The sequence below is a fragment of the Pinus tabuliformis genome, chromosome X, assembly GCF_031772625.1.
Source record: "Pinus tabuliformis cultivar Carrire ecotype Pingquan chromosome X, CPIR1, whole genome shotgun sequence".
In the NCBI taxonomy this organism is placed as follows: Eukaryota; Viridiplantae; Streptophyta; class Pinopsida; order Pinales; family Pinaceae; genus Pinus; species Pinus tabuliformis.
The window spans coordinates 38079315-38104359 of record NC_142308.1 but is presented as its reverse complement, the minus strand read 5'-3'; the positions used below and the strand labels follow the sequence as shown (position 1 = coordinate 38104359).

The following is a 25045-nucleotide window of genomic DNA, read 5'->3' as shown; positions in this document are numbered from 1 at the left end:
ATTGAGAAAAATATTTAGTTTCCGGCTAAAGCTAACGTTGAGCCGCAAGGTTCATTTTTGAAAATATTTAGTTTTTCGGCTAAAGCTAACTTCGAGCCGTAAGGTTCATTTTCTTTGCATGTCCGTGTTGGGTTTTGTGTTTTTTGTTTTGTAGGGAAAAAGAGCTTTCTCAAAGCAAGCACGCAACCCAAAGCACCCCCCCCCCTCTCTCTCTCTCTCAAATTTTTTGTATAGCTCAATTGGTTCAAAGCTATTTTAAGAGAGTAGAGGTCTTGGGTCCAAGTCTCCATTTTGTGGGGGCGGACTTTTTCATTCCCGCACATTCCCGCACTTCGTCGGCAACTTCATCAACTTTTTTTCAAAAAGCCATAACTTCTTCATCCGGAAGCCGTTTTCAGAGCCGTTTTTTTTAAACCAGCCTAATTTTTCGAGATCTATCCATTGGAACACTTATTTTCAGCATCTTTAGCTTCAGTTTCCGTTGAAATGGAAAGTCAATACCAAGTTACCCTTGACAGCACCAACTACTTCCAATGGTTGTCCTACATTGAGGATTTACTTAGAAGTAAAGGTCTCTACAGAATAGCCTCAGGCCAAGAAAAGAAACCGAAGGATGAAGATAAAGCTGCTAAATGGGAAAATAGGCAAGATCAAGCATGTGGATTGATAGGGATGTCTATTTCTCCAGATCTTAGATTCCATATTGCAGAACTTGATACTTCTGATGAAGCAATGAAACAAATCAATAAAGTTTTTGGGATTAAAAATGAACTTAGAGCCCATCAACTTGAAAATGAGTTGCTTACATTGGACCCTAATAATTTTTCTTGCATTGAAGATTTCTTGTCCAAGTTCAAGACCCTTAGATATCTCTTGGAAGATGTTAAAGTTAAGAAAGAAGATAGTAACCTTATCTATTCCATTCTTACAAAGTTGGGACCAGCCTACTCTGTGTTTGTTTCCACCTTCCATTCTACAAGAGAAGCCTTCATTTCTCAAGGAACAGACTACAAGTCCCCTTCCTTTGACTCTTTTTGTGATTCTTTAATAAGAGAACAAGAAAAACTCTTACACCTTGGTCTTCTTAATCTTGGAAACTCTTCCAAGAAAGCGTTAGCCGCCCAGCAGCAACCAAATTCAAAGAATCCTAAGAAGTCATATCCTAAAAAGAATGGTCCTAAACCAAACAAGGGTCCTAAGCAATCTCAGCCTCAAACTGAAAAATCATTTCAACAAAATGATAAGACAAATAAAAACAAATGGAAGAAGACTGATAGACATTGCAACTTTTGTAATCGAGATGGCCACTTAGAATCCAAATGCTTTAAGAAGATGGAAGCCTTGGAAGCAGCGATGAAGAAACATAACATCCATGTGGAGCATTCTTCAACTTCAACTTCATCTTCAGGAATGGCACTTTCTGCATGTGGTTGTCAATCATCTCGGTCTGGTTATGCATTAAATGTATCTTCTTCTTCTCATTCTCATGAGTGGCTCATTGATTCTGGAGCTTCTTATCACATGGCCAAAAACAAAGCCATGTTTTCTTCTTTAAATGATTGTAACACCAAAAATATATATGTTGGTGATGATAGATCTCTTAGTGTTGTAGGGACTGGAACTGTTCATCTAGACATTGGTCAGTTTAATGATGTATTATGTGTTCCAACCTTATCCTGCAACCTTCTATCTGTATATCAGATAACTCATTCAGGTGAAGGTAAATTCGTTGAATTTTCACCTCATGATGTTGTAATCAAGGACCTAAGAGATCCTAAAAAGATTTTAGCTACTGGCATTGCTGATGATTCTACAAGGTTGTATAAGTTTCACAACTTTGGGTCATCAAATCTTCCCTCAGTATTTGTTGCTCATAACGATGAAGTGAGCAAACTTTGGCATGCGCGATTTGGTCACTTAAACTATCGCTCCCTTCAGCATCTATGTAAAGAAAATATGGTGACAGGTCTTCCTATGGTATCTTGTAGAGATGGTGTTTGTTCCGGATGTGTACTCGGAAAACATCATCGGGACAGTTTTGAAAAACGTGCCTCTTGGCACGCCTCAGCCCCTTTACAGCTTGTGCATGGTGATTTATGTGGTCCACTTCCAGTTGTGTCATTCTCTGGCTGCAAGTATTTCTTAACTTTCATTGATGATTTCTCCAGATGCACTTGGGTATACTTCTTAAAACTCAAGAGTGAAGTATTTAACACATTTTTGGCCTTCAAGGCCTTTGTTGAAAAACAATCTGGACATCAAATTCTTAAGCTAAGATCTGATAATGGCGGAGAATATGTTAAAAACACATTCATCAACTATTGCACTGAGAATGGAATTCAAATGCAACATACTGTTCCATATACTCCACAACAAAATGGTGTAGCTGAAAGGAAGAATCACACCTTAAAGGAAATGGCTAATTGTATGCTACAATCTAAAGGACTTGGTCTTAGTTTTTGGGCAGAAGCAATTAACTGTGCAAATTACATAATAAATCGCACTCCTACTAAGGCTTTAAAGAATATCACTCCAGAAGAAGCATGGAGCTCAATCAAACCAGATGTAAGTCACTTTCGTGTTTTTGGAAGTGAAGCGTGGGCCCATATTCCAGATGAAAAGCATAAAGCTTTAGAACCTAAGAGTGAAAAATGTACTTTTGTTGGATATTCTGAAGATGTCAAAGGCTATAGACTTATTCCATTTAAGTCCAAAAATGTTATCATTAGAAGAGATGTAAAATTTGATGAAAATATATCGGCCTACGAGCCTAGTCCGGCGGATGTGCCACCTCTTCCTATCTCTTCTACTTTTGAAAACATTTCTTCTTCAGATGATGAAAGTGAGGATGACAATCCTCCCCCACCATCTCAGGATCCTCCTTCAGCTCCTCAGCTTCCAAAATGGGTTCGTGCTACTCGAGATGCAGCAGGTGATCTTGCCGGTGAGCCTACAGATCAGCGACGCACACGTTCTCAGTTTGACAGAGCCTCTTCTTTACTGGCTCAAGCTCCAGTAAATTATGATCCTGACACCTTTGCAGAAGCTTCAGGCCATCCAGATTGGGAAGCAGCTATGAATGAAGAATATCATTCATTATTGGCAAATGATACATGGGATCTTGTTCCTCTACCAAAGGGACGAAAACTTGTTAGATGCAAATGGGTTTACAGAACCAAGTATGGACCAGATGGGAAAGTTGATAAACATAAAGCTCGTCTTGTTGCTAAAGGTTTTTCACAGGTTGAAGGCATTGACTACATTGAAACCTTCTCCCCTGTTGCCAAAATGAACTCTATCCGTCTTGTTCTTTCCCTTGCTGCCTCGTTCAAATGGGAAGTCCATCAGATGGATGTTAAATCTGCCTTCTTGCATGGGGACTTGCATGAAGAAATCTACATGGAACAACCCATTGGCTTCATAAAAACAGACTCCAGCCTTGTATGTCGGCTTAAGAAATCCCTTTATGGTCTCAAGCAAGCTCCTCGAGCTTGGTATGCCAAAATGGATAGCTTTCTTTTAGAATCTGGCTTTTCTAGGTGTCATTCTAACAATACTGTCTACACCAAGCAAGTGGGCAAGTCTCTTATCATTCTTGTTCTTTATGTTGATGATCTTATCCTTACCGGTAGTCATCCCAACCTTATAAACCATGTGAAGTCTAGCCTTAAAAGGAAGTTTGAAATGACAGACTTAGGACACTTACATTATTTTCTCGGTCTTCAAGTCTTGCAATCCAAGGAAGGTATTTCCCTTTCTCAGTCCAGGTATGCCTGTGATATTCTCCGCCACTTTCACATGGAAGACTGTAAGCCAGCCCCTTCTCCCTTTTAGTCTGGAGTCAAACTTTCAGTCACTTGTACTTCTCCTGAAGTTGATGCTACCTTATACCGTCAACTTGTAGGAAAATTTTTGTATCTAACCCATACTCGTCCTGACCTTTCCTTTGCTGTTGGCCTTGTTGCTCGGTTTATGCAAAACCCACGTGAAAGTCATTGGAAAGCAGCTAAAAGAATGCTTCGTTATGTTCGAGGTACAGTTCAGTTTTGGATTCATTACAGTGGCGAAGCAGCTCCTCTATTGGTTGGTTTCACTGATTCTGATTGGGCTGGTGACCCTGATGATCGGAAGTCTACTGCCGGTTATGTGTTCACTCTTGGTTCAGGACCTATTACATGGGCTTGTAAGAAACAAGCTGCCATTTCTCTTTCATCAGCAGAAGCAGAGTATCGTGGTGCCGTAGAAGCTAGTAAGGAAGCCTTGTGGCTTCGTCAGATCCTGTCAGAGTTTAGCTTTCAGCAGCAACATCCGACTACACTTTGGTGTGATAATCAAAGTGCCATTCAGCTATGCAAAGATCCAGTCCAACATCAGCGCAGCAAACACATTGAACTGCACATGCACTTCATCAGAAAGCTCATTCATGACCATGTTCTTGAAGTGCAATATTGTTCAACAGATGATCAAGTTGCAGACATCTTTACAAAGGCTCTCACAGAGGCGAAGTTCACTAAACTTCGATTTATGGTTGGAGTTCAGGAAGTTGTCACTAATGGGGGATAGGCTCTAGTGCCTCCTTCCTTCTCCTATTGTGTCATATTTGTAAATCCTTCAATCCTATCCCAAGTTGTTCTTAAGGGGGGATGTTAGGATATTCCCACACATAGGAAATAGTTAAGTACACCTTGGTCTAGTATAGAGTTAGGTAAAGTGTGTTTCTTTACCGTTGTACATTTTGTAACTTACAATCCGACGGTCACGATATGTAGTGATCCGACGGTTCATTCTCTCCTCGGTATTACCGACACTTGATCCGTGGCTTGACACCCGATTGGTCCATGATTTCTATTTAAAGCGCATGGAGGGTCATTTGTAGGGTAATCCGTGCATGAGAGAAGCATATGTAAATCTTCATTCTTTTATTAACAAATTGCTTGAAGTGGCCGCGTTGGCTCAGGCTGTGGACTGTTTCCCTCTTTGAGGGTTTTAACCACGTCAAAAATACTGGTGTATTGATCTGCGATCTGGTTGTGAGCGGTGTCCTTTGGTGTTCTGTCTGAGGAACTTACCCTGTAAATTCCTACAAAGTATGCTCATCTAAGGCGCTCTAATCATAGAGATGACGAAAGGAATCCAATATTAACTACAAGGGACTAGTGATGGTTCGACCAAGACAACAAGATATAAACAATAAGAACAAAACATAGGCTTGGGACACCTAATAGTTGTTACAACACTTTTGACTTGTGACCTTGGGCTTACAACGGTGGTGATATATGTTGCAAAAGATTTTATATGTACCCTCGCTGACATGAGGGGTAATAGGTGCTTTAGGAGGGTCACCTCTTTCTTCTTGGTTGTCTCATCAAATCATGACAACAAATGGTAGGTGGTTATCCATGCCACTTTGGATTGCAGATCAATGATAGCTTGGGCTCCCTAGACCCCCACTCCTTCGTTGATTAGTGCAAAAGACCCATGAAGAGTTGCCACTCTTAGCCCTAGGACAAACACCAGTAGTCCAAACAAATAAGCTCGGAGAGATTTGAAAGCCGCCCCCGGAAATAAAACAAAATACTACACTCCATGTTTAGCTGAGCAACAAGTCATCCATACAAAGTTTCTTCATAATGGCCTTGAATGTTAGCAGGGTTGAATCTCCTCACTTGCAAGCTCCCTCCAAATTCATGTAGTAAGCCACTCATGGCCTTAGTTACTCCACAAAGAAGATTATTTTATAGTGGATAGAGTCCTTCACAATGGTTGATGATTTCAATCGGGAGCTTGCTTCTTGATCCCTTCACTCGGCCTCAACAATTAGCTCTAGCATGGCTTGGCATACTCTAACAAAGCTTGAGGTTTTTAGCATTTATCTTGTACTTGTACCTTTTTTGAAGCTTCCTATAGTTAATTACTTTGATCTCTATCTTTCTTTTATTTTGGTATTATCATTTTAGGAATTGCTTTCACACTCAGTCTATGTACATCAATCCCATTGACCTACTTATTCTGAAAATTTGGAAGTCCCAAATTTCTACTGCAGCAACTCATTAATTTTTTCTATTTGTTAAATTACTAAACAAATTATTTACTGCATCCTACAACAAATACCGAAACTAATACACTGCAACCTTCAACAATTAAATTAAATGTGGAAACAAGAAACTGAGCAAGAAAGAAATACACAACACATGACACCGTTATTTTTGGATAGATGTCGTCGAAAAAACCCAATACTAGATAACCGGTGCAACATATGAGGGTTTGTATTATTAAGCAGTAGTTTTTTGAATACAATGTTTGGACGCCTTGTTGGCTATCCAATACAAAGAATCTGATTGGCAGAAGATTAGTGAAAAATACATCACACTATCACTGGCGATCTGATTGATCCAGGCCTTGGTTTAGTGGCCCCACTCTGGCTCTGCGTAGCTACTGCAGCCTCTCTAGGGATCCGCGTCACCTCTGTTGGATCTCTTGCTGTCTGGAGATTCGAACTTCAGGCCTTCCGATCTCACACCTCGGCTTTTTGCACTGAAACTCGTCTCTTTTGGCTGGAATTCGAACTCCCTCTGAAGCTATGCGCTGCCTCTGCTTGGCCTTATGCTGCCCAGCGTGGCCTCTGCACTGCCTCTTCTGGATCTCTCTCTGTCTCCTCTGCGATGTATTCCTAGATCAAGAAATGTCCCTCTGGAACTATCCTTTCCCTTCACTGCAAGAAATGCCCTCAATCGATTCTCTAGCAACTGCTGCGTTGCCCTCTTTGAGAAATTCGATCTCTTGATCTCTCTTCGATGTGCTTTTTGAATGCCCATCAAGCCTCCTCTTATAATCTTCTCAGTGAGAACCAACGACGCAGATTAGCTTCTAATGGCTTGATCCTCGTCTTCTTCTAGAAGTTTCACCCTTAGTTTGATTAATACCCTTTAATTATTTTAATTTCCTAAGTTTAGACTTAGGCATCCATTAAAAATAATTAATTATTTTAATAAAACTGTCTCTGGGTAGAATTTCCCAAAACAATTTCTGGGTATTGTGGAATACACGTGCCCTAGCCTCCCTGCGAATTTTGAGGCTTAAAGCACATCCGATGCTACCAGAAATCACACTCCCTCTTAGCGAGGAATATGCTCTAATAATGCAACCAGCTGAAGCATCACCCTTCTTTGTAACATCTATCTCTGCGCTGATGATGTCTGACATCATTGCCCACCAAATACTGTGCAAAAGCTGCATCTGTATTGCTGCTGGTACTGCCACTGCCAACGCTGCATCTATGCTGCTGCTGGTACTGCCACTGCCAACACTGCATCTGCACTGCAACCTTCTCCAATTGCTGCTGCTACTGCATCAGCAACGGAAAATCATCCAAAATTACGGAACAGGTGTTCAGCATGATGCATTTGTTGCTGGAGTTCTGACTGCTGCTAGTCTTTGCGTTGACCCTTTGAAGCGTTTGCGCTGCTGCTGACTCCGCACTGTGCCAACTGCATTGTTGCCCACTCTGCTCTGTGCTGCTCATTCTCTGGCGCTCCTAGCCACTGCAACTGTCACTCCGACACTCCTCCGCACCAATTGACAATGGTCCACCCTGCTACTTCTGATTTGGGCTCTGCTAGCAAGGTTTTGATCCAAGAGGTGGACTCCTCAAGGATCTTGCCCATCTGCAGTTGTTTTGAACTACAATACTAGATCACCCCACCTCTCCCCTGGAGGTATCTGGGCAATCATGGCAAACTCCTCCTCCTCGATCTTTGCGGATGCAGCCTTCGGATCATGCTTCTCGTCCTTGTCCTTCTTCTTGAGAGGACACTGTGTAGCGTAGTGACCAAATTCACCACATCGAAAGCACTTGATCTTCGAGACATCTTTCTTCTTCTTCCACTGCTCTTGCTGCCCCTTTGATGCAAGGGCTGCATTCTCTTCCTCCTCCTTGGGCTTCGTCCCACTACTACTGCTGCTATCAAGTTTGCACTTGACTAAGTCTCTCCTCATCTCTTCTTGCTGAAGAGCGGCCCACATTCCTTCCCAATCCGACAATCTTTCTCTGCCCAGGATACTCTGGACAAATACTTGCCATTCTTCTAAGACTGAATTCAGAGCCAGCCTCACCACTTTGGTAGGCTAAGGTGTTGACTCCACAACTGCCAACGAGTCTCAGATTTCTTGAAGCTTCGTTAGGAACGAATCAATGCGTTCCCCCTTCTGCATCTGCGTGGATCTCATCTTCTGCTCCAAGTACATCTTCCGCTGCTCGGAAGATCCTTCGTATAGCATAGCCAATGCTTCCCACATCTGTCGGGCAATATCCTTGCCGACAATGTGACACACTACGTGATCTCTCACTCTGTCGAGGATCAATCGCTTGGCCTTTTCCATCTCAGCCTTGTACTTCTTGAGCGGATCTGGATCTGCGGGTACAACTACCACACTGTCGACATAGGTTTTGAGATCGTGCTCATCCAGAAGGCATGAGATCCTTTCCTTCTAGATCACATAGTTAGATGCACCCTCCAATCGATCTTGATCTCGCAACCCATTAGCTGCCATCTCTTCCAACGAAATGTCGAACTGCCTCATCTTTCCTCTGCGCAACACTAGGCTAGCCTACACACTCCCTGCTGGAGTTAGTAGATATGCTTGTCTTTGTTGTTGATCAACAATAAAGAAATTGAATTCCTTGGCTAGGAATTCTCCGAGGAAGAAATTCCCTCATCTGTGTCTCCTTCCTCCTTCTGACGATTTTCTGCCCCAGCAATTGCTGCAGAAAATTGCGTCTCACCAGAGAAATACTCTGCGCTGCTCCCTCTGACACTGGCAAACTTCGATATGGGAGTCTTTCTCTCTGTTGACTCACTCAGAGAGATTTTCCCACGAAAATTTTGCCCTCCTGGCCTGGACTGTGCAATCCCTCTGGCAATTCGATTTGTTGCCTAAGCAACACTTTGACTTCCCTCCTCTTCAACGCTGGGCTTTTCTGGCTCTGTTCTCATGCTTCACCTACGGCTCTAATACCATGTGAAAATTTGGAAGACCCAAATTTCTACTGCAACAACTGATTAAGTTTCTTCTATTTGTTAAATTACTGAACAAATTATTTACTGCATCCTACAACAAATACCGAAACTAATACACTGCAACCTTCACCAATTAAATTAAATGCAGAAACAAGACCCTGAGTAAGAAAGAAATACACAACACATGACACTGGTATTTTTGGACAAATGTCCCCGAAAAAACCTAATGCGGGAAAACTGGTGCAACAGTTGAGGGTTTGTATTATTAAGCAGTAGTTTTTTGAATACAATCTTTGGATGCCTTGCTGGCTATCCAATACAGAGAATCTGACTGGCAGAAGATTAGTGAGAAATACCTCACACTATCACTAGCGATTAGACTGATCCAGGCCCTGGATTGTTGGCCCCATGCTGGCTCTGTGCAACTACTGTGTTAGCCTACACAGTTCTGCGTTAGTGTCTCTAGGGATCTGTGTCGCCTCTCCTGGATCTCCTGCTATCTGGAGATTCGAACTCCAAGCCTTCCGGTCTCACACCTTGACTTCCTGCACTGAAACTCGTGTCTTCTGGCTGGAATTTGAACTCCCTCTGAAGCTCTGTGCTGCCTCTACTTGGCCTTACGCTGCCTAGCATGGCCTCTGCATTGCCTCTTCTGGATCTCTCCCTGCCTCCTCTGCGATGTATTCCCGAATCAGGAAATCTCCCTCCGGAACTATCCTCGCCCCTCACTGCAAGAAATTTCCTCAATCAATTCTCTAGCAATTGCTGCGCTGCCCTCTCTGAGAAATTCGATCTCTTGATCTCTCTTCGATGTGATTTCCAAATGCCCATCAAGCCTCCTCTTATAATCTTCTCTTTGAGAACCAATGACCCAGATTAGATTCTAATCAATGGCTTAGATCATTATGGTTTGATCCTTGTCTTCTTCTAGAAGTTTCACCCCCAGTTTGATTAATACCCTTTAATTATTTTAATTTCCAAGTTTAGACTTAGGCATCCATTAAAAATAATTAATTATTTTAATAAAACTGCCTCTGGGTGGAATTTTCTAAAACGATTTATGGGTATTGTGGAATACATGTGTCCTAGCCTCCCTGCAAATTTTGAGGCTTAAGCACATCCTATTCTACGAGAAATCAACGCTTATATTGGTTAGTTATTGGACAGTAATAAAATTGTCTTATCTTTCTGATTTTTGTATCACGGATACTTGTCATATCATGTGTTCTAGGTTGTTCATGTGATATTTTATGAACACCCAATTTTCATAATGGCACTTCTATTCTAGCTTCAATGGTGCATCTAGTAATTTACATGTCAGAACTTAAATTGGACTTTGATATGAATTATTGCATAAGCTTCTCTTTCTTCTGCCGAGAAGCATATGTGGAAAAAGAGAGAAACAACCCACAAGGGTCCAATAAAGGGAAGTCATTAACACCCTTTAACTTAATAAGGAAAGACCATTGCATTGCTTATCAACTGTGACAATGCAAGCAAGAAAAATAGACAAAATTTGTCTCATGTAGCTGGGATTTAATGGCGTAGATGGGGATAACCAATCTTTAATTGATCAGTCATTGTAATCCCTATGTTGAAAATATCTATATAGGTAAGACACCTAAGGTTATAATTTTAAGCAGGAATTCAACCACTAAAGTTGTTATTAAATAGAAACTTAGATAAGTAGAGAGTTTAATTTGCCAACCCCCTCCCAACGATCGCTTAATTTCTTTTGTCAAGTTATTCCCTCTTCTGATGCCATCATTTTCCTGTTTATCTTCATGTGAAGTAGATGATGATTCTCTTCGTTAATGACTTGTTGATCTAATTGTAATGATTGCAATTTCCTTGCTTTCATCTTGGAGAAAGCCTTGTTGACTTTGTCAATTTGCAAGTCCTTAAAACTATATTGCTAACCATGATTCATCTTTTTGACAAATATGCACAAAAGGCTCGTAACCAAATATTATGAGAATTTAGGTCTACATATCACATTAGGGAGTTGATTCATTCCAAAGGGGTCTATGGCTAGGGACCATTATTAGTGCTTATTTTATGCACCCAATTTTTATTACAATTCTAATTCTAAAGGAAATAGATATTATCACAATTTTCAACATTTATGTATTCCGATAGAAGGATTGCATGATCATTCTTTTTTCAAGGTCATGTGATTAAGCACTTGATTGATCACACTAACTGGCAATATTATGTCAAATGGATATCTTGTTCTTATAATCCTTATAACATTATTGATTATGTTATATTTCAGTAGGCAATGACTATGCCAAGACATTTATAGGAATAAGGAGGTATCAACAAGTTTACATGCTTTGTAGATGATAGGAGGAGGACAATAGTGGAGATGGGTGGCGTCCATGGACTTGTAAACATGCTAAACACTGCTCCAGATGATCTCACACGCCGAGAAGCCATGAAAGCCTTGGCATCTCTTTCACAAAGTGGTACTTATTCTTACTCATTATTATTTTTCTTATATTTAATCTATGTATATGGAAAATCTGTGAGGCATGAATAGATTAAATAAACATACAAGTTATCTTAAGCTTGTATTTCTGAGTCAGTTTTTACTTATTTTTGATAATTTATCATTATGCATACTATATGCTTCATTTGGTTTGAATGCATTCTAAGAGTACAAACATATGCTATTAGAGTTATTTCTCTGATGTATGGTGAAATGAGCTTTCTTGTTGATTTTTGTTTGCTGCAGAAAATTCATTTAATTTTGGGTTTATAATTTTTGTAGCAACAAAAGCGTTTGATCTCTTTTGAGTGTTACTTTTATTAACTAAATAATTTCTTGCCTTTGTCCTATGATACACATCAGCAAAGTCACTGGTACCTAGATGTTCTTTTTCAATCTACACTGATAGTTAACAATATTGTGAGATCTTTTTTTTTAGGCATTACAAGTCATAATCATGTTTGCTCCTGATCTTCATTGGAGATGATTTGATATGTTTTGAATTTTAATAACTAAGTAATTGCTTGCCTTTGTCCTATGAAACACAGCAGCGAAGTCACTGGCACATAGGTAGCAAAAATGGCATTATATATGATTCTAATATATATATTTTTTAATTCTAAATTTCAGTTTGCATTAATGGTGGCTATTGAAAGCTAGATTGTTCATTTTTTAATCTGCACTGATAGTTAGCAATATTGTGAGATCTTTTTCTCTTTTGGGTATTGCAAGTCCTAACCGTGTTTGCTCTTGCTCTTCATAGGAGATGATTTGATCATTTTCAATGCCACCTTATGATGTTCAATCTAATCTTTTCTTGATCTTCATTGGAGATGATTTGATCTCTTTTGAGTGTTACTTTCATTAAGTAAATAATTTCTTGTCTTCTGATAGACATCAGCGAAGTCACTGGCACATAGGTAGCAAAATGGTATTATATATGATTATAACACTGGCTTTTTAATTCTAAGCCTCAGTTTCCTTATTCACACGGTGGTGGGTCATATATGTTATATATAATACAAAATATGCCACTTACATACATATTATGTTATGGTTTTTAATAATTATCATTTTTTTAAATAATGAGTGGTAAATAGACATAGACATAGATAAAATTTATACTTTAATTTTGGTTCCATAACATGTATATTTACAAAGGCTCTTGAATCCATAGAATTCTATCAAAGACAGACAGATTTATTCCTTCAGTTTCTGTTGACGTTATATGATATTATAATAATCGATTGCTACAATTCTAAGATTATGGTAAGATTTTATGATGATTTTGTGTGATTATATTATTTCATATATTATGTTATGCACTTTTATTAATTATGTTATTGATTATATTATATTATTCATTTTGCATTTTGTATTTTGTATTTTGTAAGAAATTATTGTTAAACTTGAATTTGAATTTGAAAATATATATATATATATATATATATAGGACCCATGCATTTTGATAAGTATTATTACGCATCAGGATAGATCACCATGCATTAGGACAAGGAGGTAGCGATACCACCCTCCTTGACCTCGATATCAGTAAGACCTTCCTGCAGGTAATAATAGCAGAAAAACTATACCCGTATGTGAGCTTGAATTTACAAAATTATATTTATTAAATCTAAATTATACCTCAGATTTTCATAATCTTATTATGTGTCTAGGAAAAGCTGCGATGGTAAAGACATATCAACAATGACGACGCCATCGGGTAGCATCGTCATTGCTATTTCCACCACCGTCGTCATCGCCATCGCCACCACCGATACCATCATCAACACCAACCGCTTCAGCACCTGAGCTAACCGTTATAATGCGTTCATTGGAAGCCAACTTGGAAACAATAAAAGGGCCGCCGATGGCCCATACCAAGGAAGAGCAAGCTCACCTTGAGGAAAGAAACCCAAAGGAGTCCAAAGGTTTTGATTATAGACAACCAAAGAAAGATATTTCTAGGGAACTCCAAAAGATTAAACTCCTAGAATTTTCAGGAGGGGAGCTGGAGAACATGCTGAATCATTATTGAAAGGAATGACAAGGTGTTTCGCACTAAGAGAATATTCGTCTATCTGTAAGACAAAAATCACTATATTTCAGCTTTTAGGGAAAGTCCTTTGATTTGGTGGGGAAACCTAGAAAAACAATTACATCTCACTTCGGACAATGTTCCCTGGGAGTTGTTCGTGGAAAGATTCCCTGCCAAAATACTTGCCACCTTACTTTCAAGAGCAGAGTAGCAAGCCGAAGCTTTCCACATGTTAGTCCAAGGTAACAAAACATTGGAGGAATATGAGATAAGGTTTATGGAACTCGTAAAATACGTTCCTTATTTAGATATCGGTAAACGTCAAGTTGAGCGTTTTGTGTATGGGCTAAATCATCCTCGAATCAGTGCCATGGTTAGAATGTGGAAACCATTTTGAGTTGCAGAGGCAGTTGAATGTGCCCATTATGCAGAGGAACATCTAGGGATCAAAAGAGATGTCAGACCGATAGGAGCCCCACAACCAGGATTTCTAGGGAAGACTCCCCGAAACTTCTTTAGGGGAAGTAGCTCGAGACCACCTCCTTATGGTAATAGATTTACCCCAAGAGGAGTAGGAGCAAGAGCTCCCATGACAGTTAATACTATAATTGTTGAATCATCAAACACAATTCAGTGGAAATCTCGAGGAACTACTAATAGAGGAAGAAGTACGAGAGGAAGTAGCACAAGAGGATGAACCTCCTTTTCTAGAAACTCACAATCTGACACAAGGGGACCACCCCAGGTTAACTGTTGGGGATGTGGAGGACCACATTTTCAACGTGATTTTCCGAAAGTCTCATCAAGTGTAATGCATAGAGTAGGAAAACAACCGTCATCAAATACCCAAGGTAATCATAAAATCCACGCAGTAGTTAACAACAACCAGGCAGAACATCAATCCACTTTAGTGGAATCCTCAGGTACTATTAACGGCGTAAAACTCAAATATTATTTCATAGTAGTGCTACTGATAGTTTCATTTCGTCATATGCATTAAATAAATGTGGGTTGGTTGCTCGCAAGCAAAACAATTTCAAACAGGTGGAAATGGTTTCAGGAAAACTTTAATCCGTATATTTAAGTGTTGAGGAATGCAAAGTTGATCTAGGGATTTGTTCGACTAAGTTAAAATTTTATGTCACAACTCTAGGGACTTGTTGTAGCGGCTACAACCACCCTCCAAAATTTTGCCTTAGCTTCATTTTGGAGCCTACCCACCTACCATCCTCAACAATGTGTCTTGCACTGTCAAGCACATCAGCTTCAGCTGTTTCATAGAGTCCTGTTAGCTTGTGCATTCGAGTTTGTTCCACCCCCTTCACAGGCTGCTTTTTGGACTTAGTGTCAGTTGTTGGTTGAGCAGCTCCCTCTGGGAATTGCGCAATTCTGGAGGCGAACAAACCTACCCTCCAGAAATTGCGCAAACTCAGCTGGGCTCCAAAATTGCGCAATTCTTCCTGACAGTCTTCCTCTAAAAAATTGCACAATTCATCCCAGGACAATTGCTCAGCCCAAAAATTGCGCAACCCTGGGAGACAATCACATGTTCCTCCCAAAAATTGCGCAATCCCTCTGGGACAGCCATCTCTGCTCAACCCAGAAACTGCGCAGATTTTCATCCCAGGCTCGCAGACTGATGCATGTGCCTTCAGGTTGACCGGTTCCCTCCGAGACCGAGCAAAACTGATTTGCATGCATGGACTGCTTCTCCCAAGGCAGCATGCAAAGGCATCCCTTGATTCAGGGATCTATTTTTAGCAGTTGGAGGTTACATGCAAGGATCATTTCAAAAACCTCCCGCCAAGTGTCACTTTTCCTAGATTTGTGGCATGTGCGTCACAACCTCGATTTTATCAAAACTCATCAACCGGACGCTGCAGAGCTCATTCCTCACATCAACCTTGCAGCTCTGACATCCCACATTGCATCTAGGAGTCGTCGGCACATTCAGCTCAGCTGTTTCGGGGTAAGCCCGCTTTTCATGTTTCGCGCTACGTTTCTGTCGCTTTTTGTGTGTTTTGCTTCGTGTGAGTGCTGTCTTCTTGATTTCAGTGAGCGCTTGCTGTTGTTTTGATGTATGTTAGCTTGTAGAAGCACTGTTTCAGTTTTCGTTCGCATCTCATTGCTGTCGCATGCATGACACTGTTTTTGCACGAACGGTCGTCATTGCGGCGACTCGCTTCACACACATGCATGCTTTCCCGTTTCCTGAATCCTGCACTTGCTATTTGCATGTATGATCATTCACTCTTGTTTGCACTCATCTCATCATGCATTCAGACTTCTCATGTTTTTAGTCACCCGTTGGTCGGTCTGGGATGCCTTGGCTCGGACCATGCCTTGCTTGGCTAGCACTGTGCATTTCTGGAAGCGAAGGCTTTGCCTCCGCTCCAGAAACTGTGCAAGTCTGGCCCAACACTAACCTCCAGGCTTGCATTGCACAATTCTTGGAGGCAGTGTCCTGCTAGCCCTAGAAACTACGCAATGCAGTTTGCTGGTTGCATGTCACTGCTGACTGAAATTGCGCATTGTGCAGTTTCAGTCCTGAGCAGGCCAGGCTGAACTATGCATTGCGCAATTCCAACAATCAGTCAGCGTCCCCACAACCCGAATTGTGCCTTGCGCAATTTTGGTAGTCAGTCTCCCGACCTCGCGACGGAAATTGCGCAATGTTCACGATCAATCACACGGGATGTTGCAAGTCTGTCCTCAAGTTTGTTTTGGTTTTCGACTAACAGATTGCTTGCCATGTGTGTTGCTATGTCTCTAGGCATCACAGGTGTTCATCAGCCTCCCAGCAGCATAGGTACAACGGCTTCCAGGAGAGATGAGTCAAAGATACGTTAAGAGTGCAACTGGGGATGCAGTCGATCAAGTGTCTATGAACTTGCCTATCCACAAAGACATCAAATTGTTCATGGACAAGGATATCAAGATGAATGGAAACGACACCACAGCAAGAAGCACCATCAACAGTAGCAGAAGGCAGTATGCATGCATGCGACGAATGCAAGAGGAAGGTTGTTGACAACATAAAGGCAGAGCCAAACTGCAAGTTCAAAGTAGATCCACTCACGACAAAAGCAGCTTTGGAGATTGAGGCTATGAGGTGACATCACGGCACGAAGATCGTGCGAAGGCAGAGAAAGGAACAAAGAAGGAGTTGCATGTGCTGAAGCAACAACTCAAGGAAGAACATGAGTTGCACAGAGGAGAGAATGAGTTGCAGCAGGAACAGGTACAACAGGGGGCGCAACATGCACAAACGAATGAAACTGCGCCTATACAAGTTATAGATGCATCCCAACAACTTGCACGGAGCAGACAATGTGAGCAGTGTTGTTGATTGCACGCAAGGGAATGCAACAACATGCATGTCAATGTGCGCACGCATGCGATCCCACTCATTTGGCACACTCACCGAGGCGAAGATAAGAAGTAAGTCTGACTGGAGCTGTATGTGTATTATGACAAGTTGATGCGCACTACCCCCAGCACATGCTTGGAGATCAGCATAGACACTATGCATTAACATGTTGCTGGTCCTGTCGCACCGAGGACGACCATGCACATGATATCAGACGAGTTGGATGGAGGAGCCATATTAGTGCACCCGGATGCAACGAAGGCAAGAGTTCGCTTCAACAAGATGTCACCATTGAGTGCACGAACACCATCACGGATGACCAAGCTTGGCATCAGCTCACCACCTTCGACCATCACAAGGATGTCAAAGAGTTTGTCTCACCACAACGGTCCGAGTGTCAGTGATGTCTTGCATGGCTTGCTCAAGCCATTTTGTCTCACATGGGCACATGTGCATTGTAATGTAACGTCTTGTCAAGTGGAAGTTCAAGTGTCGATAGTTGAATGTAACAATCATAGAGTAGTTGAAGAGTCATGAGGGTAGATGAACGGTCACAAAGGGGAATGTCAAGAGTCATCCCACCCTTTGTTATAAATAGTCCCTCATAATTCATTGTAAAGGCTTTTGGTCAGCCAACTTTCAATATGAGTATCTTAGAGAAAGCTTGGACAGTATTGGAACGAGCCTTTGCTTCTCCACTGCGCAAAGCTAGTATATCTCTTTGGAGGAGCAGACGACAATGACTGTAACTTTCTGCTGTCGGAACTAGTGGTTGGACATGGATGTATTGTGTGACTGGAACTTACACTTCTTAATATAACTGAGCCAACACGTTTCATGCATATGTCGTATTGTATTTCAACTTGTTGTCGCACAGAATGTTTAGGCACCGCGACAACGACTCAGATCGGGGGCTGTCACCCTGATCCCCAATCTCTCTGTTTAAGTTGTCTCCCTACAACAGGCTAAGGGGGGTAGACCCTATGGAAAAGTGGAATGAAGAAAAACTAGTTGGGAACCAACCAGTTTGGGAGACACAGTGAAGCAATCAAGTACTTGAATAAGATTTAGCAAGACTTATAGGATTTGATTAGATTTTAAACGATTGATACCAGTGCCTTATGGAGTCAACGATATTGCTAGGGAAATTAAGACCAAGTAATCGATTAGCAACTGCTGCTTAGATGAATGACTATTTTATATGAAATGTAGATCCTAAAACTAATATGAGATGCAAGAATCTTGGTTAATTTTAGTTAAATGCCTATTTAAATGTGAACCCTTCAATCCTTTCTGTGTTGAGCTTGATTTCGTAGTAATTGGCAGAGAGAAGATCAGGAGAAGCACACTAAGGTGTGATTAACGATACCTCTCCTGAAATTCTAACATACCCGGTGCCTCCGGCGCTGCAGAGAACTGTGGCTCTGACGACTGCAAGGTCACCGTTTTAAGTACTATTAAAACAGGCTTCTCAAGAAAAGATGGATGGAGATCTATCTGTCTATCGACCAAGCTTATGCTTGGAAGTAAATTTTATCTATGCAAAGTTAACTTATATGCAAATGCACTGGAAGATGAGATGAAGTTAGACTCAAGAATGGGAAAACACTTATGCCGCAAAGGCCCTCAATTACCCAAATGAAATGCTCGTTGTTTTTTAGATGAAGACTTAGAAAATAAACTCTTGAAGATACTATAGTTAAAACACCAACTTATTTCAAATCTTCTTGATACAATTTAGCTCAAAGAGAACAAAAACAACTTTGCGATTCGATATCATTGTCAACAGATTCTAAAAAAAAATACTTAGTTTATGAAACAAAGGATATGCATTTTATCACAATTCCATGACAGAGTACTTAATTTTTAGAAATTAATTTTTAGGACAGCAGTAAGAAAAACTTTATGACAATAGCAATATGACAATGAAAACAGTAAGCTATCAATGATATCTTTATGCCAAAAATTTACTGAAATTTTTCCAAACTTGCCCACATTAATTATAAAAAAAATTCAGCCTGTTATGATGTGATTTCGGAATTATATCAGATCTGATATACTTATTACAGCCAACAATTAAAACATGAAATAAGCCTAATGATGAATGCCCAAGTCAAGAAATTAATTCCTTAATGTATTAGACAACTTAGGAACTGATTTTAGGCTAACCCACATGAAATTTTTCCACTGTTATATTTTAGACTTCAGAAACAGAATTATTCAGAGATAACAGTGACCCAAAATGTAGATCTAGGCCAAATCCTTGATACACATCAAACATAAATGACTTATTAATGTATTTAGCAATTTTTTAGTTAATTTCAAACCACTTAGATGTGTTTTTCACCACTATTAGAAAGGTATGTGACTGCTGTAGCAAACAATGAGGAAAAAGATGGTTTAGAGATCAAACCCTTAGGCCCTAGGCCTTGAAGATCACTTGCCCAAGTTGCCAAAAAAAAATTCAATATCTGAAACACAATTTTTTACCAAATTTTTTGCAAAAAACCCACCAATGATTAGCTTCAGAAAATCAAATATTGAAATCAGAAATGGAGCAAAGGAATCTAGGGCCAATGAGAGCTAGCACGAGGCCCAATAGAACTAGCGTTGGGCTAGGAAAAGGCAGATCTGGGCTTAGGAGCCCCAAAACTTGAAACCCTTGTTCTGAAAAAAATTATTTTGCTTCAGATCTTTAGATTTATTGCAAAATCTTTAATGGCTGGCCTTGTAAAAAGATTTGGGATAAGATATTGCCTTCCAGGGCCTAGATTTGTCTCAAAACCCCCAGATCTGCTTGAAAAATCTCAGATCTGAAGATTTACTTGGTTGATTTTTGAGATCTAATCCTGCAAACAATCTTTGAGCCCAGATTTTGCCCTCCAGGGTTTAGATCTAGCTCAGATCTGAAGATTTACTTGGCTGATTTCTCAGATCTATTCCTGCAAACAATCTTTGAGCTCAGATCTTGCCCTCTAGGGTCTAGATCTAGTTCAGATCTGAAGATTTTCTTGGTTGATTTCTCAGATTTATTCCTGCACAAGTGAAAAGAGAAAAACCCAATACCCAATATATACAAAAATAGAGAAAAACAAAGAAACCCAAGTGTTAAAATTCAAAATTATGTTACAAAATTTCAGATCTACACAAGTAAATAACAAATCTACACAAATAATTTACAGATCTATACAAATAATTTACAGATCTATCAGATCTGAGGAGTATGAGTCCAACTCCGCTCCTAGATTTGATAATCTAAGACTCTTAATAGCCAGATCTATCAAAATTTCCACAAAATATTTAAAAGATTTTGAAATTTTAGAGAGGTACTAGCTCAAAAACACCCTACAGAAAAAATATTATCGTTAGATAAATCCTGAGGCTTATATGAAGTAGGGTCCTCAGAAAATATGTGTTGAGAGTTGGCTGGTCCAACCGAGAACTATCCCCAAACACTTAATGAGAACCTGAGAGATCTTCTGCAAACATTAGATCAACCATCGAATCAAGTAAAAAAATAGAACAACAATAAAATTATGAGGAAATAGAGATACCTGCTACTTCAATCAAAATTAAAAATGTTACCCTAGATCCAACAAACTGAATAAGATACCTGTATTCAAATTATTCTAAGAGAGCTATTGATTGATAGTTTTCACATAATATTAAGCAGAAATTAAAACAATGTTACTATAAGTTCATGAAAAGGAACACTACAACACATTGAAACCCCAAAGACTTTTGCATTAATTCAAAAAAATATACAAGAGAGCTTGAGAGCTTAGTACACGATCCAGATATCGGATGTATTCACTGAAAAATGACTTCTTATTTAAAGATAAATCCTCCAACGGCTAGTTCGATTGATCCTTGTCAAAGCAATCTCGACCGTTGATGAGGATCAAAATTTCTTTTAATCTCATCCGTCGAAATTTTAAATTTTTGAGGAAATTCGAATTTTTCAATTAAATGCATTTTAATTAATTCAAAAATAAAATTTTTGAGTTAATTTCCTCAAAAATTTGACTTTGACTTAAACCCCATGGACCAAAGGCTTAAAATTTAGCAAAATAATTAATTTACCTCAGTCCTGGGACCTTTTAAAATTTGAATTTTAAGGACCCACGAATTTTGCCTTTGGAAAATTTAAATTTACCTAGGACCTATAATTAATTAAATTTCTGGCTTAGGATTTTAATTAATTTTTGGCCAAAAAATTTAATTAATTAACCTATGAGGGGATAAATTATTTTTCCAACCCTCAAGACACTTTACATCATCATTTTCATATCTTTTACATCACAAGGGGGAAAACCCATCTGAAATAGACCCCTTATAGACTACCCATTTCTGTGACACAAATATAATCGAGCAGATTAAGCAATTTGTAATAAAATATCTAACCAAATAGTCAGGATTATTCCCAAATCACTTTTACATAGACTTGATCTATAAAACTAGGACTCGCCTAAGATCCTGGTGAGAAAATTCATTCCGGCTTTGGGGTAAGGCTGAAGGAAAACTCTGCCGTCCATCCAAGAATGGATTGGTGAGACAAAAACCTCCCAGAATGTAGATCGTCACGAGAAAAATAGGTTTACCTAGGCAATAACATACATGACACAGATATGTGGAGATTATTTACATCATATACATGTAGAATGGGTTTACATTATAACATGACAATCAGGTTGATGATGAAAGCTAGACGACATAGACACATTGATCAGGCGCTATCCCTCTTGTGAAAAAAGGGGGTGTACTGCTATGGGTCGTTGACACGTAGTGGTCAACACAACTATCTTGTTTACTCTAAATGATATATGTATCTGTTTGCTTACGCATGCATGTATAGCTATTTTCTGTATATGTATGTATGAATCTTACTAAAATGTGTTGTTGGTTTAACCACCACTTTGGATTGCTAGCTTACTTGCCTTCCATGTTGTGATGCGTCTTTGCTTGTGTGTTCCCTTCTTAACTACGTGCTTTCACAGGTTTCCAAGGGATGCACTCACCTCACCCTCCGTGTGTTAAAACCTCTCATGCACCTTCCTTGACTTATTGCATATGTCACACCCTTGTTACCAACAGGAGCATCTTACTTGCCTCTGTGCGAAACCACGGTCAAGGCGATACCGTACGACTCACTACTGGCACTCTTACACCAAACGGCCTGAGGTCTAATTGGGACTTCTTACCCGGGAGATCCCCTGACATGTTGGCGGGTCCAACACCGTTAACATTTGGCGCTAGAAGGAGGGCCAGATGACAAGTTGAGTCCTCACATCTGTTTTGAATCTTTATATATCTATCATGGCCAACTACAGAGTTTCTCTTTTGGAGTGTATGTCTTATGGAAATGACTTTGAAATCTCGGAAGAGCTCTCGGATAACTTGTTACACAAAACATATGATGGTGGAGGCTATGTAGCCTTGGTTAGGCATGCGGTCGGCGTTGTAGGCTCATGCAAAAAAAATGGAATCTTTGAAGAATACATGACCTGCGCTTTGTTCGGCTACACGCTTCGAGGGCACCCATTGCATTGGTGTGCCACGCTGCCTGAAAAATCTATTCATTCTCTTGCTCATCTGGTCGTAGAGTTTGATTGCGCTTTCAATCACTTTAACCGTAAAGCACTCGATAAAGAATTTCTAAAATCACGAAAAGCACCCGATGAATTCGTTGAACAGTTTCACACACACTTTTGTAATCTTGCGTACCGATTTCCTGAAGATGAGATTGATTGGGAATTTCTCAATGGAAGATTTGAGTATCTTCTTTACATATCTGAAAATCCATAATTCTTGAAATCATTCGGATTCCACTTAGCACACTTCGGTGATGGAGCTGCGCAATCATAGGCAGACACAGTTGCGGTCACAAGTGACTATCTGCCTTCACCTCATCAAACAGCTCCACCACCGCAAAGTGATGTGGGAGATTATGCACACACATTTGTTGAATTGTCACATCCTCCCACCTCACCTGCTCTTGATATCTACGCAGATTTGGCTTGCAAGCCTGTTGGTTGTCATGTCGATTCATTCCCTCAACCTCCGTCCCCGCGTTTCGTTGATCCTCCGGACTGTACTGTCTTGTGCTCTTCCGTTCCGGACTCCTCACCTGCTGTGAACAAGGATCAAGCTGTTGACAGAGTTGGTGTTATTCAGCGAACCTGCGCCATCATTCGTGATGAGTGTGTGCAGGAATCTAAAGAAGAACCCGTGATGAAGGATGACTCCCTTCCATCTGCACCTCACCCACTCTATCCCGACATCCCTTGTGATTCTGCCACTGTTTATTTCCCTGAGAAAACTCATTTCCGGATGTTTCTACTTTCGATTGTTCATAGGACATGTCGAATGTCAGTCTGTCATTACATTGCGGAGAAAAATCCGTCCAATTTGTCATCTGTCATTTCTGAAAACACAGAGGGTGAACATCCTTGCTTCTCATCTACCCGTTTCCCTGATTCATCAAATCATGAGGATGCCAACAAACATCTTGAATTTTCTGATCTTGGTTGTTGTGATCTCTTTACTTCTTCGTTTGATCACGATGTTGATTCAATCATTGTTAATTTGTCTAAGACACTAGTCTATGATGATCTATCTGTCGACGAAGTCGAAACCCCGCAGACTATCGAGGCACTTCAGCCCGAGTTGATGGTTATGTCAGGTCCTCGTTGTCCTGAGGTTGGTTTCTCTTCTGATCAAGAAATTGTTGAAACATGCAAGGCTCCTCATCACTCTCTGCTTTGCATTCAAGAACAATCTAACACTCAGATTTTGCTTCCTCCACTCGAGCTACACGATCCCATCGCTCATGTACTGGAGGAATCTTACACAGCAAGCACACTTGCACAACGTAAGTGGTCTACCTTTCTCATGTTTGCTTGCATGTCATAGTCAAGAGAATGCATACACTCAACATCTGCACGTAGTGTATCATAACACCATGGCAAGTCCACAGAGTGCATGTTATGCGCTTTCACTTACTTCTTTTCTATGGACGCACTTAAGCTCAAAGTGTGTTCGTCTTCATCGTTATATCTTTCATGCTTGCTGGTTTGCGCAATTGCGAGGTTCGTGAACCATGCCTTCACCAATAGGGGTCGACCAATGCGCCGATGGCTGCATTGGAAATATCACTTCACGTGATCAGGTCCATGCACTATTAGCTTAGGAGTAGGAGTAGTGTTTGCTTTTGAGTTGTTTGCTTGCATGCATGTTTGCTTCTTTCTTTGTGTGTTTGTTTGCTTACTCGCTTTGCATACACATTTTCTTCTGCTTCTTGCTTTGCTTTTTGGTTTGTTTGCTTGTTTATGTCCGTAGGTTAGTTTCACATGGACCGTGTGCAACTCTTGAAACAAGTTGGGTGAAGTACAAGAGGACTTGTACAACTATTAACATTTGGTTATTTGTTGTCCACTCTCTCATGAAGAACTTGTTACTTTCAGTCCATGATACATCAATGGAAAATACGTACTGTTCGAAGTGAAGCTTGGTGAAAACACAACGCTTGCGCGCGAACTAGTATCACCTACTCTAGTCGGTTGTTTTTGGGTTAATCCTTGTCAGCTCAGTCAAGTAGAGTAAGGTGAGGGGGAAAACCTTAACAAGCACGTCAGAGGCATATACAAACTATTTCTCTGAAGGAACAACCTCTTCTGCTCTCAATAAGTTGGGATCCCTCTTCCGCCTCTGAAATGAATAAGTGCTATGCACAGTTATGAAAAAATGAAAAAAAAATGAAAATATGAAAATGAAAAAGGAAAATGAATAAGGCGAAAGAAGAGAAAGGCTTCCTGCATAGAGAGGTGATGCAAGTAACTCCGCCGGGGTACTGACCAGGCTTGCTGGTAGCGGAGTGATGCTTGTGTTCTTGTGTGACTCCGCCGGGGTACTGTCCAGGCCTGCTGGCAACGAAGCAACACCAGAGATGAAACTAAAACTCTGACGACTATATTGCTTGTGCACCAATATACCCCTCATCCCCAATCGAAACAACTGTGTTGGCTTGGCTTGGAATGTGTGTCAACCGACCAAGGGCTTGGCAGATGCTACATCTTACAATCAAGCAAGTGTGGAAACCAAGACGACCAGAGAACTGAACAATACTTCCG

General features: G+C 40.4%; 1 protein-coding gene across 4 annotated transcripts in view; it reads left to right on the top strand.

Annotated features, from left to right (window-relative positions):
- LOC149138227 (ARM repeat superfamily protein) overlaps positions 1–25045 on the top strand; it is a 161823-nt gene that overhangs the window by 79821 nt on the left and 56957 nt on the right. For all 4 annotated transcript variants that reach the window (XM_089449625.1, XM_089449624.1, XM_089449627.1 and 1 more), the window contains one exon: positions 11360–11485. In XM_089449625.1, coding sequence (XP_089305751.1) covers positions 11360–11485 — 126 coding nt within the window. The remainder of the gene's footprint in view (positions 1–11359; positions 11486–25045) is intronic.